A 21,103-nucleotide genomic window follows, 5' to 3' on the forward strand; every position below is an offset into this window, starting at 1 on the left:
TAGTCAATGTCACTGAACTGTGCATGTAGAAATTTTTGAAATGGTATATCTTTGGCTATGTGTACTTTCACCAAAAAAAAGAGGTTGAGAAGTTAGAGGGTTGATATGTTGTGGGGTTGTTAACCAATGTTATAAAACAGTGTGTGTACTTCTGTTTCATGAGAAACTATTTGTTCTGTAAGCCGTCACCTGAAGTACAATAAAAATAAAAAATAAAATAATAAAAAATAAAAAAAAAAGAAGAGGAAGCTGAGGCAATGAGAGTTAAGTAACTTGTTCAAGGTCTTATGGGCCAGTCAATGGCAAAACCAGGATTTCAGCCCAGGTGGTCTGGAAGGTAGCAGGAACTAAAGAGAGCTGGTAAGTATATGACACTGTAGAACAACAATAGAAAGGGAAACAGGCATCGAAAGAAGCATCCACAAAACAGACCAACAGGGAGTAGCCAGAATGGAAGGAGGAACACCAGAGAGCAGAAAGTCCTAGAAGATAGAAGAGGTTAACACTATGAAAAACCAGGGAGTGGCCCAGTGCCAACAGATTGCTTCCAGAGCAATGTGAGCAGAGAGATGGGCTGGAAGGTAAGATACTGTGGTATAGGAGTGGTGGGAAGGCAGGTAAGTGCAGGCAGCAAGTTGTGGACCGCTCTTTAAAAAGACTTGACTGTTGAGGGAAAGAAAATGGGCCAGTAGCTGGAGAGACATGGGTTTGGAGTTTTTTGTTTTGTTTTATTTTTTTATTTTTAGCACAGCAAACACTGGAACTTATTTCTTGGCTAACGGAAATGAGACCCTAGAAAGGAAGAGGCTAGGAGGACAATCGATGATGGGGCAAGTACCCAGGGAGACAAGAGTACATGAGATCCAGAGCACAGGAGAGGAGGAGCAAGGATTCTTCATGGAGTGGAGATGAGACTGATTTAAGTCATAGATGAGTTGTGGCCGACTGAGGAGTTGAGTGAGTCCATGTCTCTATGTCCTGGATGAGACGTAAGGTTGAGACTGAGGAGAGCAATGAGCACGGGAAGAGTCACTGAGAGAGAAAAAAGAGGGAGATAAGATTAAGAAGAAACAAAGCCCAATGGGGAGGGAATTGGAGGATGTGAAAAACAAAAATTTATCAGTTGCACAATGACCTTGCTCTGTTCAGCAAGCACTTCCCCAGGCCCACTAGATAGTCAGCTGGCTGGCTTCCAAACAGCTGATTCAAAGCACTGGTGAAATCAAAAGCAGCACTCTATCTCTTCTTTAGAAGGACAGCATTTATATTCTCAGCGTGGGTGGGAGAAGAAACCAAGCATTTCCTGGGAGTGGGACAAATTCCCAAGACTGAAAAGAGAATGGGACTTAGCCTGGGTGGGGATAAAGAGGTTAAATTTGACTGATGAGGTCTGGACCCCATTCCCAACCAGTGAGATGAGAATCTGGTGCTGACCACATGCGCTGTGTCATTAAAATTAACTCTAGTGTGGGAGAGATGGTCAAGGGAATAAACCAGTGGCTCACATTTGGTTGTACATTGGCATCATCTGAGTAGCTTTAAAAAAAAATGATTAATTGATCACAACGCAGAGATTTTTCCCACCCCTATTGATGATGGGGCATCAATTTTAAGTTTTAAGTGGGTAAAACCAGAGTATCTAGGGTATACCCAGAGTATCTGTATTTTGAAAAGCTCCCCACAGGGCTAAAATACACCATGGATATTTCCTTAATATGACTAAAAGCCTTTCTTTCCGTAAAATGAGGGGGAAAAAATAGAAAATGAGGGTTTTTGGGGGGTCCTACACAAATGGCTTCATTATTCTGTTTTCCATTTCTCTCTACTATTCTGTATCAGCCATATGTAAGTCCTTTCTTGGATACATAGAGAAATATATGATTCTATATCTAGTCTGCTCTTTACTCTCAGGGAGATACAACCTCGTGACTCTCCTGGACTATAAATGACTCCCCAGATTATGTTACCCACTTCCTGTGATTCCAATGTGTTCTCTTTACATAATTCCATCACAGCCATTATCCAGCTACGGCTTGCCTGGTGCCCATCTGCTCTCTGCATGGAGCCGCTGTCACCACAGTAGAAGGTGTTGGAAGCATTAGAACCAGGATTCACCCCGTGCAAGTAAGAGCACAGTATGATCAGGGCCAGATGTTGGTTTAGGCTTTCCACAGATTCTAATGTACTCCAATTAGGTAACCGACTTTGAAATTCTTTGCGTTTTTCAATTCTCGTTTTCTGAGATTTGGTGCTTCAGAGACTGGGATTTTTCAGAGATTAGTGAAAAGTCAAGACTTTAATATATCTTAACCCCAACAGACTTTCTCAGTCCCATCCTTGCCCTAAAATAATACAAAGATAGTCCAGTCTGACAAGAGAAGCAAATGAGATAGGAAACCAAAACTTGAGAGAAGATCCAAGTTGTCTATCACATTTCAAAATCACTAATTCTGACAGAGAGACTAATTATGTGTATAAATGCTGCCGAAATGTCTGACAAGGCTACGCTAAGGTAAAACAAACACAACTAAAATGGCAAAGAGTTTACTAAAATTTAGAGGACGCTTTTTTCTTAATGGTAATGTTATTTTTATACAGTAGAATGGGAACTTCTGCAAGGACTAAGTTTTAAAAGCAGTGTGTAAAGAGAAAATTATGAACAGCCTTATTTTCCCTTGAAATTCCTTTTCTTAGAAGGCTGTGGTTTGAACATAGAGGCTAAGAGCCTCCTCTGATAATGTGTTACCATTCATGGGCACTTGCTTATAAAGTATGTCTTTCAGCCATAAATTTAATGACTTTTCAGTCTTATTAAGATCTTATCCTACACTTGGCTCATCACATTAACAGTATGGCAGCACCTGATGCCCTAGCTTGTCAGATTTTCCTCTCTCAAATCTCCATGGTGCAAATGCCAAATTCACTCAGTAATGCTGGCTCGCAAGACCTGATTGTTAAATTAAACACAGTCATTTTTTAAACTTAAATGATGTAAACTTACAATTAGATAAGTTATATTAAGCACAAGGGTAACAAATATCAAGTCATCACTTCCTGATTATTTTACTAATTTTATCTATGCTCTTGAGGTTGTTTACACGGTAGAAACACCATATAGTGATATGTTATTGCACATCTTTTCCCAGCTCCACATTCAGGGACATCATATTAATAGCTTGGTATCCACCATGGTGGGAGTATTTATGCTATGGAAATTAGCAAAGGCTACACATCAGGGCTTTTTTTCCCCCAGAGAGCCAGTTGTTAAACATTTACCAGTATATTTGCAGTCATGTTTATGCGCCACATCTGAGACAACTTGCCATTTAGCAATAAACCCAACACAGTCATATTATCCTCTAGCGTTAGAACAGATGTCTGTCCCTTCAGTTGAGTCACAGATGGCATATTTGGCTTTGTTTATTTAAAAACATTTGAATCACACTCAAGCCAGTCAGATGAGCACCCACAGGACTCATACACACAGAGGGACATAGAGAGTCATGTCTCCCAGCTACATCTTCATGGCATAGGGTCTTTGTATAGAGTGGACAGAGAATAAGTTGTCATTTATCACTCTCTTTTTATTGTTGTTTTGTTGTTGTATTTGAGCACATAAAGTTGAATGTTCATAAACTAAATATGTAAATGACATAACACTACTAAATAGCACTTTATAATTTTCAAAGGACTCAAGTAGATTATGTCATTTAGTCCATCAAAAATTCCATAATGTAGATGGAGAAGGGGGTGAAAATGAACTGCATTGAAAGATTACTTACTATGTGCCAGAGACTGTGCTAAATGATTTGCATACATTTGTTCATTTAATCTCAACAATCCTGTAGATACCATTATTAGCCCAACTTTACAGATGAAGAGTCAGGAAAATTGCTCAAGGTCACACAGTTAATGAGCTGCAGGAAGGACTCAAACCTACATGAGCATGACTCCAAAGCGCTTTGGTTATTCTTCAGAGCTATGCTTCCTATTTCACAGATAGAGAGTAAAGTGACTTAATTAAAACCTGGTACTGTCTTTTTCCTGAGGGCAAAAAAATATACTTATGATTTCAAGAAATAAAAATATTTTTCTTCTATTACCCTGCAGTTGTTTCTGGCAAGCTAAATAAGCTTCCCTACTTGCCAGTGTCCAATGAAGGGAAACAAGAGGTTTAGACTATAACTAATGTACCATTTTCAGCCAGGAAAGACTTGCCAAATGTCACGGTACACGGTGTGGATTCTGCAGCCCAGGGATGGTGATGTCCATCTACACACTGCTGAGGAACCATCCGGAGACAACCCCTGATCAAATAACCGAAGCTCTTGGAGGTGAGCCTTCTCAGCAGGGCACAGAGTGGAAAGAGCTCAGGAAACTAGGAGGAAGGTTCCAGCCCATGGAGAAAAGTTGTGGCACAGCTTTTGGCTTCAAGGAACCTGACAAACATATAGGCTTCCTTGGTACCTATCTTGGCCCAAGTCCTTTTCATGTAAGGCTGTCTTCATTTTGGCAGCAGTGATGCCAGGAATTGTAGCAATATTTGTTTCATTACAAACCTTTCTATCTTAATGGAGCCATTTATCACACTACAAAGGCATTCAAATGGGCTATTTCTAACACTTTCAATAAAATCTTTTCAGAATGTGGAAATTTGGGCAGTGTGGAAGAATGAGATTTTGCTGTTTATCTTCTGTTAGAATCATTCATCAATTTTACTTACCAAAATTAATTTTGATGAAGGGAAAGACTTTAAGATACTTTTTTACATGTTTATAATCTGGTTGATCATAGCAATTAATTATCACAAATAAACTTAGTGAGCAATTTAATCTTCTCTGACAAAATAGCTATTAAATTTAAGTGAACAAACACAATTTTCTACCAAAAGAAATGTCAATAAATGTAGTTTTACATAACAAACGTACCAAGTTTCAAGGTAACTGGTCATGAGCTCTTAGAAGAGATCTGTTAAAGTAAACCTCTGAATATTATAGGAAAGTTTATTGTCCCTTTTAATAAATAGACCTATACAGAAACTCAGCTTTACGATGAAAAAATACAGAATAAATAAAAATTCACCTTAAATTTTATGGTGACTGGATGATAAATATTTTCTGATATTTTCCTTTATTTCTCAACAACTTCTTCACTCAAAATTTTTCAATTTCTCATTAAAACTTTTACTTTACAGTTTCAGTTATACTTTTAACCTGAATCAAAGTATTTTGGCTTTTAATTTTTTACACAGCAAATAAAGTTTGTAAAAAGAGCTTTTAACATTACTTTAAGATATATTACTCGATCATTCATCTTATAGGTTTGAACAATAGACAATCTTTGTTCAATGTAATAATCTACACTAATGAGGTATTTAGAGCTTTGAAAAGTGGGGATTTTATGATTTGCCTTTTTTTTTTTTTTTTAGTTTGAATATGCACAGGTAATTTTATAGAAATTAATTATCTCCTTCCGGATTCTATGCCTGCAATTCACATAAGAACCACTAGGAGGTGGTGTTGTAAGGTTTGGCTTAATGTATAAAGTAACTAAACTCATTCCAGGTATGGATAACTTGGAGAGTATATGTTGGTTCACAATCCATTTATTTGTACTCTTTCTAGCATTATAAATTTTAGCCACACTGATAACCTTTGTGTTCATATTTTAAGAAAAACAATAATATAAAAAAAATTTCAAAGAAATACAATCAGGCGTAGGTACATATCTTCTAAACCGCTGACTGATATAAAAAAAAAATCACTGCTTAATTTAATCTTGTCTTTTCTTCTCAAGACTAAGGAAAAGAAATTTTTTAATTTCCATCATTTTTTTCTTAGAATTGTAAGAATTTCTGTGATAGGTACTATTAGCTTTCCCTTGGTGTGCTTCCAGGCTTAAGACTGATGATGTGGCCAAGAATAAAAACAAAACAAAACAAAACCCTGATAACTGACTCACTTAAGCCTTTAATGTTTGCTTATAGTTTATCAGAGAGAAGTCACCAATTGCCTAAATACTTCTATTTCACTCTACCTAATTCTGTCCTACACATTTTAGCTCTTTCCCTCTACTCAAAGGAGAGATTCTAAATTCACACCTTTCCATGTTTTTTCTTCTTTATTAGCAAAAACAAAGATAAATTATAGAATCTCCAGCCATTCTTGTGCATGCAATTTCTCCCTAAAGTGTTCTCATTCTACCAAAAAAGAAAGGAGTTTCCGTTACCCAAGTTTTCACGTAACTCACTGACATTAAGCTTCCACACAACACTTTACTCCTAGATGTTTAAACCTGCCCAATCCACATACATATATTCTCCTAAAATTCTGAAACTTATTTGAAGATAATAATTTTAAATTAACTTTTTAGTTTAAAAATAATACATTTCCATTATGAAAAATGCCCAAATTTAAAAGATGAGGGAAAAAACTCATTTATATTTCTGCCACAAAGAAATCACTGGCTGAGGTGTTAGAACAACTGCATGGAGAAGGAGAATTAGAGTCTTGAAGAAGGGCACACTTTCCCTAAGAGGACATTTGAGGGAGAAGAGATGACATGAGAAAGGTTTGATGAAGGGCCACACATGAGACGTTATGGTGGATGTCAGATACACCAGTTACAGAAAGGATAATCAAGAAGAGTTGATTGGGAAAAAACTGTGGAGATCTTTGTGGTATTTCAGGAAGAAAATTTAATTGTAAGATCTAATTTTGAAGAACATCTCCTCCAAGCGGAACGGTTACTCCAAAGAGCCACTCACTAATCTAACTATGCCACTGAAAATCTGAACACATAGATGCAATATATTTTTATACCATTCCTTAAAAATTGATTCCTTCTTACTCAGGTAATTTGTGCCACTGTACTGGCTATCGACCAATTGTAGAAAGTGGAAAAACTTTCTGTGTGGTAAGTTAAAAAAAAAAAAAATTCATTCTGTTGATTTAATATATTAATAGACTTTTGCAGAAAACAATCTACTGCATTCAGTAATCTCTGAAATAACCCCATGTTGAGCTTTCTAACTACTGAAAGTTGTTAAGTGCCCACTGTTTTGTATTTATTCAACGAACTCTTTGCATCTATCTTGTTTATAGTCCTAAATTATGCACTTTCCTAAGAAATAAACTATATGGTCCATGACTTCAAGAAATGCATCTATTGAGAAAAATTAAACATAGACTATGAAATAATAAAAAGCATAATTGAAAAGCAAGATTAAAAGCTTGAGATATCCTATAAACCATGCATACAAGTTTTGAAGGATCATATATTAAAGAGAATTAATAGCAGGAAAGGAAGAAACAGAGACTTATTGGAGAAGCTGAGTTTTGAGCCGAGTCTTAAAGGAAGCAATGGAAATTGACAGGTGAAGAGAGGCCAGTAGAAAATTCCAAGTAAGAATATGCATAGAATTAGGAAAAAGAAAGATGTCCAAGGTTCAGAAAAGAAATTAATGTGGCTGGAGCAACAGGGAGTAAAAAGATATTGTTTCCAGCCAAGAAATTTAGACATAAAGATGAAAACCAACGTGTAGTCATTGTCTATTCTCAAGCTAGTACTAACACAATGAGAACAATATTTCAGAAGGAAAATTCTTGCTTGTAGAAGGATAATCTTGGGGACAGACAGTGGAGGCTGAGGGCATGGACTAGTGCAATATCCCATGCATTAGAGAATGAGAATCTAAACCACTGTGGCAGATGTGAAGACAGAAAGATAACTCTCAGGAAGGGAATTGCTGAAATCATGACAACCAGGCAGTGAAGGGTTCAGTAAATAAGGAATTAAAATCACCTTCAAAGTTGAGAAATGAAGGAACCAGATAAGGATGAAGTTTATTCATGTTTGTGTATCGAAAGTTGTTTTTTTTTTTAATTGTGCTTTAGGTGAAAGTTTACAGCTCAAGTTAATCTTTTCATTCAAAAATTTATACACATATTGTTTTGTGACATTGGTTGCAATCCCCACAATATGACAGCATGCTCCCCCTTTCCATCCCAGATTCCCTTCAACCGTTCATCCAGTTCCTGTCCCTTCCTGTCTTCTCGTCCTGCTTTTGGACAAGAGCTGTCCATTTGGTCTTGTATATTTGATTGAACTAAGAAGTATGTTCCTCAAGTGTGTTATTTTTTGTTTTACAGGTCTGTCTAATCTTTGTCTGAAAAGTGGGCTTCAAGAATGGTTTTAGTTCTTGGTTAGCAAAGGGTCCAGGGGCTGTAGTTACGGGGGTTTCTTCAGTCTCCGTCAGACCGGTAAGTCTGGTCTTTTTACGTGGATTTGAATTCTATTCTACATTTTTCTCCTGTTCTGTCCAGGAATCTCTGTTGTGATCCCTGTCAGGGTGGTCATTGATGGTAGCCAGTCACCAACTAGTTCTTCTGGTCTCAGGCTGGTGGAGTCTCTGGTTCATGTGATCCTTTAGTCCTTTGGGTTAATATTTTCCTTGTGTCTTTGGTTTTCTTCATTCTCCTTTGCTCCTGGTGGGATGGGACCAATAGGTGTATCTTAGATGGCCACTGGCAAGCTTTTAAGATCCCAGGGTAGCCAAAGTTTTAAAGGCAGTTTATCTTCCCAGGACTTCATTAAAGACACATGTGTCATCCTTAAAAATAAAGAACACAGACTCAGATGGCAAAACAGATACAGAGATTCCAAAACTAATTCAGATAAACTCATGACCATAGAAAGTCATAAAAAAGATTAGCGAGTAGCATCTGGGGTCTTAAAAGCCTGTGAGCAGCCATCTGAGATACTCCACTGGTCTCATCCCTTCGGGAGCATGAAGAGAACAGGATACAAGGAAAAGATTAGTCCAAAGGACTAATTGTCCACAGCTACCAAGGCCTCCACCAGACTGAGTTCACTACAGCTAGATGGTGCCCAGCTACCACCACTGACTGCTCTGACCAGGATCACAACAGAGGGTTCTGGACAGAGCTGGAGAAGGATGTAGAACGAAATTCTAACACACAAAAAAAAAGACCAGATTTACTGGCCTGACAGACTGGAGAAACCCCGAGAATATGGCCCCCAGACACGCTTTTAGCTCACTGGTGAAGCCACTTCCAAGGTTCACCGTTCAGCTGGGGAATGGACAGCCCCATAAAACCAAATGGGACTAATAAGGCACAGCAGTCCAGGGACAAGGGCCAGAAGGCAGAAGGGGACAGGAAAGCTGGTGATAGGGAACCCAAGGTTGAGTAAGGATAGTGTTGATGTGTTGTGAGGTTGTTAACCATTGTCATAGGACAACATGTGTACTAACTGTTAAATGAGAAACTATTTTGTTCTGTAAGCCTTCATCTAAAGTGAGAATAGCAGCACAATTGGAAGAGCGTAGTCGATGTCACTGAACTGTGCATGTAGAAGTTTTTGAAATGGTATATCTTTGGCTATGTATATTTTCACCAAAAAAAAAAAAGATTGAGAAGGGAGAGGGCTGACATGTTGTGGGGTTGTTAACCAATGTCATAAAACAGTATGTGTACTACTGTTTCATGAGAAACTATTTGTTCTGTAAGCCTTTTTATTGAAGTACAATAAAAAAATAAATAAAAATAAAGAACACCAGTTGCATAATCTGTTTGAGTGTAGGTTTTTTAACTACTGCATTGTAACTGTGGAGCCCTGGTGGCACTAGTGGTTAAGAGTTTGGCTAACCGTAAGGTCAGCAGTTTGAATCCACCAGCTGCTCCTTGGAAACCGTATGGGGCAGTTCTACTCTGTCCTATAGGATCGCTATGAGTTGGACTTGATGGCGATAGGTTTTTTGGGTTTTATAACTATACTTTATTTCCTTCATTTAGTAGAAAGTTATGAGTCGGAATCAACTCGATGGCAACAGATTTTATAGGAAGTCTGAAGGAACCCTGGTGGCGCAGTGGTTAAGCGCTCGGCTGCTAACTGAGAGGTCGGTGGTTCAAACCCACCAGACGCTCCGCAGGAAGAAGATGTGGCAGTCTACTTCTGTAAAGATTACGGCCTTGAAAACTGTATGGGGCAGTTCTACTCTGTCCTATAGGGTCGCTATGAGTTGGAATCCACTCAACGGCAAAGAGTTTTGGTAGGAAGCCTGGGCTGACTGACCACACCCTCCTCTAACACCACTGTCTTCCTCTAAGACTTGAGTGACACCGTTTACAAGATGCTATCAGAAGCATGGCTGCATACTCCCTGTAACTTTCTCTAATTGTTCAGTGATGGAATAACTGGTTCCCCAGTGGCCAGATTACGGAGTCCTTGGCAGCAAGCACCCTATCTACTACTTCTTCCACAGCTCCTGTGGAGCCTGGGGCACTGCTGGGTACTCAGTAAGTGTTTAAAGAATCAATTAATTAATTTGTTTTAAACTGCTTTTCTTCCTAAGGAATCAACTGTTTGTCAAGTGAAAGGATCAGGAAAATGCTGCATAGATCAAGAAGAGAGGCCTTATGTGAATAAACAGGAAAAAGTAAATATCTGGTTTCCCATTTCAGTTGGGATTGACTGAAAAATACGCATATAAATCCAAATTTATTCCATTTTCTATTCTTTTCAGTGAATAAAGTGCCAAAGAACTGAATTCAGGACATGAACAGCCTTAAAGGGTTCCAAAAGTTAGTGAGCCTATAACTTTCATGAGGTTGGTCAACACAGAAGACTATTATCTTTCTGGAAATATTACAACTTCCCATGCCTAATCTGGACCTATCCACCACCCCTCCTCCAACAAGCAGGAAGAGGGACATAAACAGTGATGCACTTTCATGCTCATGGTGAATAAACATACACAATTAATACCTGAGTCTGAACAAAGGTTAAAACCCAACTTCCGACACCAAACAAGAAGTCCACAGTCCAGTAAATCTGCCAGGAGAACCGTCCCATGGTCCTCTGAGGATAGAAAGCACTCCATTAGAAGTGCCTCCATTTAGTTTCAGGGGTGTCAGAGTGTAAGCCCTGACTCTGAAGTCTCTCACTTACAGATTCCTGTCCAGCTCTCAGTAACTGTGATGGTCCATTTTTATTTTGTTTTGTTTTGTTCAGATATGCACAAAACTGTGTAATGAAGAAGAATTCCAGCCCTTCGACCCATCCCAGGAGCCTATATTCCCTCCTGAGCTGATAGTAAGATACTTTCCTTTTGACATCTGTTCACCATTTACACATAACTTGATGTGATATTTTTGTATTATACTGTGTAATTTTACTATGCAATTACGGAGTTCTTTACATTATAAGTTGGAAGGATGTCCTACACAATAATGAGTCAACAATCCACTTTTAGGAACTTGTTCAGCTTCACTATAAATAATCTAAAGCAGACAGCTCAGAAGAGTGGCGTCGCCAGAACCTCAGAGTCTCTTTGGTCCCACTCCCTCAGTTAAAGAACCTGAGGGTCAGAGTATAGGTGACTCGCCCAAGGTCACACAGCTACACTGTGAGGTAAGTATTTTGTAAAACTAGTAAAGCAAACACCAAATTAAGTTATTATAATGGAATTACATTATTCTTCCAATTAACTTCTGTGATTTCAACTCAGGGAAGAGGATAATTTAAATAGTGTAATGTCTGCCATTTTGTTCCATAACCACATGTACTAGAGAGAGCATGAGATGAGAGACACGATTCTACTGGCTCCTCAGAAGGTCTCAGTTTTTATTTATGCAAAGATAGAAGTATAATACACATGTATGTAACAGGTTTGTTTCTTAAGTCCATTTACACTGTATCTAGTGAATGATTTAAGAGACTTTTTTTCAAAGATAATTTTGCCTATAAGAAATTTTTATCCACAAAAAAAAATCTAATCCCCAAAGATGAGGATTCTCTGGGTTATTGTTAGGGCAGAACTAAAACAAGAAGCTGGACACTTTAATTTCCAGACTAAGACACTTTCACTATACCCTGCTGCCTCCTCTTCACATACTCACTTTCAACATATAGATAGCATTTATTCTACTCTATTTCCCATTGTTGATGGACAGAAAGCTATTATGATGTTTATTCAATGGTGCCCACATGAGTCATAACAATCTGGGTGATTTCAGACAGGCAACCCTTTTCTGACCTTTAAAACTTGGGTAACCTTGAAAAGTTCAATGAACTATTTGACCAGCAGGGCACTTGGATGCCCAGAGCTTGTTCAAAAGCTTTTCAAAAGCCTTGAAAGCCCTTTGGCTGTTTTTCTCTGCAGAGAATGGCAGAAGATCCCAACAAGAGAAGGCTGACATTCCAAGGGGAGAGAACCACCTGGATCATGCCTGTGACCCTGGACAACGTTCTGGAGCTGAAAGCCAGTTTCCCCAAAGCCCCCCTGATCATGGGGAATACTGCAGTGGGTGGGTGGTTTCTACGCATGTTCCTTAGTGAAGATTAGGTAACTTAAACATCTGTGCCTTTCTTTAAACTCTTCATAAATGTAATTCATCTTTATTAATGGGTATCTGTGGTCCTTTGGAGCCCTGGTGGTGCAGTGGTTAACAGCCTGGCTGCTAACCAAAAGGTCAGCAGTTCAAATCCACCAGCCAATCCTTGGGAACCTTATGGGGCAGTTCTACTCTGTCCTATAGGGTTGCTATGAGTCAGAATCGACTCAAAGGCAACGAGCTTGATTTTTGGTTATGGTCCTTTAGAATAGTTTGTTGTTTTCTTTTGCTAATGAGTCACTTAAGTCACAATTTTTACTCTGGATAATCAGTAAGCAATATCTATTAGCACCCATTGTCTTTCTTTTCTATCTGCCTTAAATCCTTTTCCCCTTAAGGACCCAGCATAAAATTCAAAGATGCATTCTATCCAGTTTTCATATCCCCACTTGAGCTTCCAGAACTACATTTTGTGGACACCGCAGACAATGGTAAGCACCTTCTTTTTCAAATAAGAAGTTACTACTGGCTGGTGGTGGAATGCTGGTAATCAAATACATGCACTGGGCTAATTTGAGCACTAAGTAGAATATCTGACTTTATTTTTTCAAAAAATATTTATTGATCACCTACTTTTTGTCTTCTATGAGTTTTTTTCAAACTGACTCACAATTCATATCACTGAGTACTACTTTAGGAGCCATAATATCAGGTAGCTCTGCCAGTGTAGAGTGATTGGTTGAATAAGAAAACTGGACAGATTTACTGGACAGTAGGAAAGGTTCTTGGCAGATGTTTCTCCATGATTCACAAATTTGCTCCAGGACCATTGCACACACACACACACACACATACACATACATTCACACACACACACACACACACACAAATCTAGACCCAAGATTTGAAAATTTAGTTATAATCTTACTTATTTTTACACACTTTTCACAATTTACCAAGTTCTTTCATATCTCTTGTCTCTTGATCCTATGACAACTTTGAGAAATAGACATGGCAAGTAGCCTTGTTATCTCCATTATACTGAAGAAGATACAGAATCAAAGAGCTTAATTAATTTCCCCATCACACAACTAATGTATTGCCAAATCAGGACCAGATCCTAGATCTTCTCACTCCTTGTCAAGTACCCCTTTCACATAATGCACTTAATAAGACTACCTGAAAAACATTTCCACCATCCACTATCCAAACTAGGCACTTGAATGGCTAAGAGTCTATAGGAACTGAAAACATAAAATAGGGTTCTTCCCAATGAGTCAACAGAACTCACACAGAAAATTGTCTACTTTCCCCTCTGGTTTGCCATTCTTAAGTCAGTCAACCCATTCATTTTTTATCTGCTAGAAAGTTCATATCAATGGGCACTCAGAAAGAGATGAAGCAAGGGGAGGCTAACAAGGTACAGGAGAGTATTGGGAGTAAGGTTGGGAGGTACCCAGTTGGGGTGGGATGAGGACTCCTATATTACAACTGAGACAAGGAACGACTATATCTACGTTGTTGTTGGGTGCCGTCAAGTCGATTCCGACTCATAATGACCCTATATGACGCAGTAGAACTGCCTCATATGATTTTCTAGGCTGTAACCCTTATGAAAGGAGATCACCAGGTCTTTTCTCCCACAGAAGCACTGGTGGATTTGAACCATCGACCTTTCGGTTAGCAGACCAGCACTTAACCACCATGCCACCAGGGCTCCTATATCTATATCTACATCTATAGCTACAGTTACAGTTAAGAACTATAGCTACAGCTACATGTACAACTATATCTGTCTATCTCTATATTTATCTGTCTCTATATCTATCTCTCCATTCTAATTATGATGATGAGGATTGGGGAGACGGAGCCTATAGAACTAGGCCAGTGTGTGTCAGCCTTTTCTTTATTACTGCCCCTCTAAGGAGCCTTTTTGGAGTCCTTGTATTGCAGTGATTAAGAGCTTGGCTGCTAATGCTGCAGGTCAAATCCATTTAGGCTTAATAACCTTTAAAAAGTCTCATAGGACCTTGGCTAGAATTTTTATATTTGATCACTTTATTCAGGAAAACATTAAGTTGGGAATAAATGAAGTAATGAATTTCAAATACTCATACAGTCACATATGCTATAAACTTTATAGCATATATGACTGTATACATGACTCGGAAGAAGGATTTGGTACTTAATATTTGAGAATAACACAAATTGCCAGAATTATCTTTGGTTCTTGTCACTCTAATTTGAAAAAGGAAGATATATTTAAAAGATTATTTCCATGCAATCCTATCTTGTTACAGTTCCCATTAAGCTTATGTTCTAATTTCTCATTTTCAGGGGTGACTATAGGTGCAGGATACAGCCTGGCCCAGTTGAATGATGCCTTACTCTTTACTGTTTCGGAGCAACCAAAGGAGAAGACTAAGACCTATCATGCCCTCCTGAAGCATCTGAGGACATTTGCAGGAGCCCAGATTAGGAATATGGTGGTATGTTCTCTATTGCTATATAAAAGAAGTCACAGTTATAGTCAGTCATGCAGCTCTGTTCAGTTTTATCAAAAGTTACTCTAAAGAGGAATTCCAAGCCAATGTTGAATAACTCCCTACAATATGAAGGTGTGTGTATATGTGTTTAAAGTGAGAGGTATCACATTGTGTGTATGTGTGTGTCCAAAATGAGAGGTGGCACATCATATATATGACACAGTGGCTACAACAATAGGCTCCAACATAGCAATGATGGTGAGGACGGCAGAGGACCGGGCAGTGTTTTGTTCTGTCATACATAGGGTTGCTATGAATCGGAATCGATCTGACAGCACCTAACAACAACATACATACATGCATACTGGAGTCCAAAGATTTTCAAATTCTAATCCCAGCCTATCACCAGTAAGTGGCATGACCCTGGAGAAGCCATTTGACCTTTTTATTTTAAAAATTAAGGTTGAACCAAATGGACTTTCTCACAGGTACTATCTAACTCTATGAAATGTCTTATCCAAGGTATAGTAAATAGCTTACAATTCTTTTTATGGCTAGTTCTCCTGCTAGGCCTTTGCACAGAGGTCAGTTTCTAAACATTAGTATCCCATATGTCCAGTCTTAGACATCTCCCAGTTATCTAGCTTATTAGAGTTTCTTTATTATTTAAGATTTAAGAATAATTGATTCAAACCACTCCCTACTCCATACATGATGGGTCATTCAGTGGGATTTGATGGGGTGTGGGGGTGTAGGATATACATCCCTTCTGATTGTCTCTGGTCCTTTTCTGCTGATTCTTGAAATCCACCATGTGTTTTCACCTTCTGCATCTTCCTCTGTTTCTTTAATGAAAGGATTCTATTGCACAGCAGCACAGCAGACAACTTAAATGTAAATACTATATATTCTCGTTCTTTAGAGTTAACTCAGACTCCAACCTCCCCACCTCACTCCCATGTTATTGGACCCTCTTTTGCCCTTTATCCCTAACCTGCTGGCCCCAGACCCAAATTCCCGTTCATTTCCCTTTTTGTTTATCTTCACAAGTAAACATTCATACCAAGGAAAACTCCAAAACAAAGACAAACCCATGCCAAGGTCGAGTCTCAAAGAAATTTTCCTCCTTGCTGCATGTGGAAAATGAATATTTTCTCAGGCATTAAGTTTGGACTGGGAGCAGGGTGGTAATCTTGCACAATATGTTGTCTGGATCTATTTAAATTCCCCAGAACTCTGCCAAATCTTCCTATGAGGCAAAGAAGAGAATTAAAAACTTACCAAGCTCCCTATATAATTCGTAATTCATTACTTGTCAAATAACTAAGTGTGGCTAAAAAAATATGTCATCTTTTTTGATTTAGACTTTAGGAGGACATGTGGTGAGCAGGCCTAATTTTTCTGACCTAAATCCCATTTTAGCAGCAGGAAATGCTGCCATCAACCTGAGGTCCAAAGGCAAGAGATCAAGTTTAAGGCATCGTATTTTATAATTAATAGCCACAGCAATGCACTGAAACACAGCAACAATCGTGAATATGGTGTCGAACTGGGCAACGCTGATTCTGTTATACATAAGGTCACCATGAGTCAGAACTGACTGGACAGCAACTAACCACCAGGGCCAGGTTACCCAATAAACAAAGTACACACAGGCCCAATTGTGTCTTCCCACCATGCTGCAGTGCACAATTTCACCTGTTCCCCACCAAGTCAAAGATGTGGTGAAGCCCAGCTGAAATTGCTCACCACAGATTAGCAAGTAAATATATTTTAGCCCATGTGTACCTTGCTCAATGCAAGCCAGAGCATATCATGCTTACTGGTTACTCTGCCCCTGACAACACAACAACATTTTATAATTATCTCTGTCAATTATGTATCTCCATGAACCATGAACCAGGTACCCAAGTATACCTAATTTACATTCAGCAAATAAGTATAGACTGTATTTCTATTACCTCGAACATAAGGATGAAACTGGGATCAATTATCCTGCTATCCAGATGCTCTGTATCCTATAGACCAGGTAATCTACTGTACCTAACAATTTTTATTAAATATTTGGCCAACATTTTTAAATGTTTATGCACAGCTCAAGTTGTGGTACCAAAGCAGTTAAAAAATTAATGACAGGTGTCTCTATGATTTTAAAGTTTTGTGGCGTATTTCATTTCAGAGTTTCATAAAGATGGCAATTTCTTTTTTTTTTTTTTTTTGCTATTTGGTCTCATATAGTCGATTGTTTAAGGGAGCACATTCCTTAGAGGTGGTCTTGTTTGTTTTATAAGCCAATCTATTATCTGGCTGAAAGGTGACCTCCAGGAGTGGCTTCAGTTCCAAGTTAAAAGGGTATCTTAGGGCTATAGTTTCAGGGGTTCCTCTAGTCTCTATCAGTCCATTAAGTCTGGTCTTTTTTAGAAATTTGTGTTTTGTTCTACATGTTTCTCCCATTCTATCCAGGACCTTCTATTGTGTCCCTGGTCAGAATGGTCTGTAGTGGTAGACCTTTTGGTCTCATGTTAGAAGAGGCCGTGGTTCATGTAGTTTCTTCTTTGAGTCTTTGGTTTCCTTCATTGTCTTTTGCTCCAGACAGGACGAGGCCAATAGTTGTATCTTAGACAGCCACTCACAAGCTCTCAAAACCCTAGATGCTACTCACCGAACTAGGATGTAGAACAATAAGATGGCAATTTTTCTTATAGTTCTTTTAGTTTTAAATAAAATCAAGTTTGTGGGGACATATGACTCATTATTATTCTCTTTATTCAAAGGCACCTTGAGCTTTTCAGAGAGAAAATAAGTTAAACTTAGGGAAGTCAAAACAAATGTATGTTAATCATAGGGCTATTGATGTGGGGTGTCTTTCCTTTGATTATAATTTCATTTTTTTTTAAATGTTGTGGATGAAATAAGGGAGCATGGTAAACTATTTAAAAGATAAAACTATATACCACGAATCCCACCTCTGCCACTAGATCCACCTCTAAGACTTTGGACAAATCACTTAGCCTCTCTGGCTCTCTGGACCTCTGTTTTCCCATTTGTGAAATGCATACGTTGTGCTAGGTTGTTTCCAAATAGCTTTAAAAATCTTCAGGGTTAAAATTTGTGAGTGGCATGTAATGGACTGTACAAGACAGAAAAGACATCCCAGATTATCTAGTCCAACCCTGTCATTTTGCAGATGAGGAACCAGAAGCCCAAAAGGTTCCATGACTTGCCTAAGATGACCCAGCTTGGGGGCTGGAACTAGCACCCATGTCTTCCAGCTCCCAGCCTGTGCTCTCTGTTAGATACATCACTTCTGTCACTTGCGGCACACTCTCTAATGTGATCCAAACCTAACTAAACCAGCTGCTATTGAGTCGATTCAGACTAACGGCAACCCCATGTGTGCCAGAGTAGAACTGTGTTCCACAGGGCTTTCAATGTCTGTGATCTTTTGGAAGTAGATCACCAGGTCTTTCTTCCAAGGCACCTCTGGGTGGATTCAAACCGCCAACCTTTCAGTTGTAGCTGAGTTCTTAACCATTTGTGCCACCCAGGGACTTCTCTAATGTGATAAGTTCTTCCTAACCAAGGTCATTTTCTCTAACAGAAGGAGAACGGCAGATTCCTTTAAACGGCCATTTCCTGGAAAGATCACCTGAAGCTGACCTTAAATCAGAAGAGATTGTGTTACCTGTTTATATTCCCTACTCTACTCAGGTAAGGACTTCCTAGCTCCCTGCCCACTGAGTGAAGCCTAGCTCTGGAGTGAGCCCGCAGGTGGGCTTCAGGAGGGAAAGGTGCTCTTTCCATTTGAACTAACTACTTCAGGGAGAATTTTCCAGCTGCTCACAGGGAGGGACAAATTCCCAATTGTCATTCAATTTGCTTCCCCATCAGGGCCACATTATGGCTTTCATGGGCCCAAGGCACTTCTGCCTTCGTAGGTCCCCTCCACCATTAAAACATATATATATATTCAAAATTATGTATTTTTTTATTGTTGTAGTTTAGATGAAGTTTACATTTCAAGTTAGTCTCCCATACAAAAATTTATACATACATTGTCATGCAACTCTAATTGCTCTCCCCATATTGCGACAGCACACTCCTCCTTTCCGCTCTGATTCCCCGTGTCCATTCAACCAGCTCCTAACCCTCTCTGCCTTCCCATCTCACCTCCAGTCAGAGGTCTCTTGTATCTATCTACTTGAGCTGAGTAGATAGATTGGTCTTTTAGTCTCTTGTATCTATCTACTTGAGCTAAGAGGCACACTCCTCATGAGTATCACTTTATGTCCCACAGTCCAGTCCAATCCCTGTCTGAAGAGTTGGCCTTGGAAATTGTTTTAATTCTGGGCTGATAGAGAATACGGGGACCTTGCTTTCTGGGGTTCCTCCAGTCTCAGTCAGAACATTAAGTCTGGTCTTCTTACTAGAGTTTGAGTTCTGCACCCCATCTTTCTCCTGCTCCATCCAGGACTCTCTGTTGTGATCCCTGTCAGGGCGGTCATTGGTGGTAGCCGGGTACCATCTAGTTCTTCTGGTCCAAGGCTGATGAAGTCTCTGGTTTATGTGGCCCTTTCTGTCTCTTGGGCTAATACTTTCTTTGTGTCTTTGATGTTCTTCATTCTGCTTTACTCCAGGTGGTTGGAACCACTTGATGCATCTTAGATGGCTGTTTGCAAGCTTTTAAGACCCTAGACACCACTCACCAAAGTAGGATGCAGAACATTTTCTTAATAAGCTTTGTTATGCCAATTGACCTAGATGTGCCCTGAAAGCATGCTCCGCAGACCCCTACCACTGCTACTCTGTCCCTCAAAGTGCTTGATTGTATTCAGGAAACTTCTTAGCCTTGGTTTAGTCCAGCTGCGCTGATGTCGCCTGTAGTGTATGCTGTCCTTCCCTTCACCTAAGATAACACTTGTCTACTATCTAGTTAGTAAATAACCCTCACCTCCCTCCCCACCCCTGTAACCATCAAAGAACGTTGTCTTCTGTGTTTAAACCTTTTCTTGAGTTCTTATAATAGTGGTCTTATACAATATTTGTCCTTCTGTGACTGACTAAATTCACTCAGCATAATACCCTCCAGATTCCTCCATGTTATGTTTCACGGCTTCATCGTTGTTCTTTATTGATGCGTAGTATTCCTTTGGGTGGATATACTATAATTTGTTTATTCATTCTTCCGTTGATGGGCACCTTGGTTGTTTCCATCTTTTTGCTATTGCGAACAGTGCTGCAATGAACATTGGTGTGCATATATCTATTCATGTGATGGCTCTTATTTCTCTAGGATATATTCTATGGAGTAGGATTGTGGGGTCATATGGTACTTCTATTTCTAGCTTTTTAAGGAAGTGTCAAATCTGTTTCCAAAGTGGTTGTACCATTTTACATTCCCATCAACAGTGTATAAGTGTTCCAGTCTCTCCACAACCTCTCCAGGATTTATTATTTTGTGTTTTTTGGATTAATGCTAGCCTTGTTGGGGTGAGATAATATCTCATTGTAGTTTTGATCTGCATTTCTCTAATGGCTAATGATCGTGAACATTCCTTCATGTGTCTGTTAGCTGCCTGAATATCTTCTTTGGCCAAGTGACTGGTCATATCCTTTGCCCATCTTTTAATTGGGTTATTTGTCTTTTTGTTGTTGAGGTTTTGCTGTATCTTGTAGATTTTAGAGATCAGACACTGATCCGATTCGTTGTAACCAAAAACTTTCTCCCAATCTGTAGGTTGTCTTTTGACTCTTTTGGTGAAGTCTTTTGATGAGCATAAGTGTTTGATTTTTAGAAGCTCTCAGTTATTTAGTCTCTCTTCTAGTGCTTGTGCATTGTTACTTATGGTTGTATTGTGTTATGCCATGTATTAGGGCTCCTACTGTTGTCCCTATTTTTTCTTCCATGAGCTTTATCATTTTTGATTTTATATTTAAGTTTTTGATCCATTTTGTGCATGGTGTGAGGTATGGGTCTTGTTACAGTTTTTTTGCAGACGGATATCCAGTTATTCCAGCACCATTTGTTAAAGATACTGTCTTTTCTCCCACTTAATGGACTTTGGGCCTTTGTCAAATATCAGCTGCTCATAGGTGGATGAATTTATGTCTGGATTCTCAATACTGTTCCATTGGTCTATGTATCTGTTGTTGTACCAGTACCAGGCTGTTTTGACTACCGTGGTGGTATAATAGGTTCTGATATCAGGTAGTGTGAGGCCTCCCACTTTGTTCTTCTTCTTCAGTAATGCTTTACTTATT

General features: G+C 39.0%; 1 protein-coding gene across 1 annotated transcript in view; it reads left to right on the top strand.

Moving 5' to 3' along the window:
- The window catches only part of LOC101341581 (aldehyde oxidase 2-like), a 212,386-nt gene that overhangs the window by 66,722 nt on the left and 124,561 nt on the right, over positions 1 to 21,103 (top strand). Inside the window, 4 exon segments of the mRNA XM_023732911.1 lie at positions 11,035 to 11,115; positions 12,185 to 12,329; positions 12,755 to 12,847; positions 14,694 to 14,845. Of these exon segments, the coding sequence (XP_023588679.1) occupies positions 11,035 to 11,115; positions 12,185 to 12,329; positions 12,755 to 12,847; positions 14,694 to 14,845 (471 nt within the window).

Source organism: Trichechus manatus, unplaced genomic scaffold (genome assembly GCF_000243295.1).
Source record: "Trichechus manatus latirostris isolate Lorelei unplaced genomic scaffold, TriManLat1.0 scaffold00056, whole genome shotgun sequence".
In the NCBI taxonomy this organism is placed as follows: domain Eukaryota; kingdom Metazoa; phylum Chordata; class Mammalia; order Sirenia; family Trichechidae; genus Trichechus; species Trichechus manatus.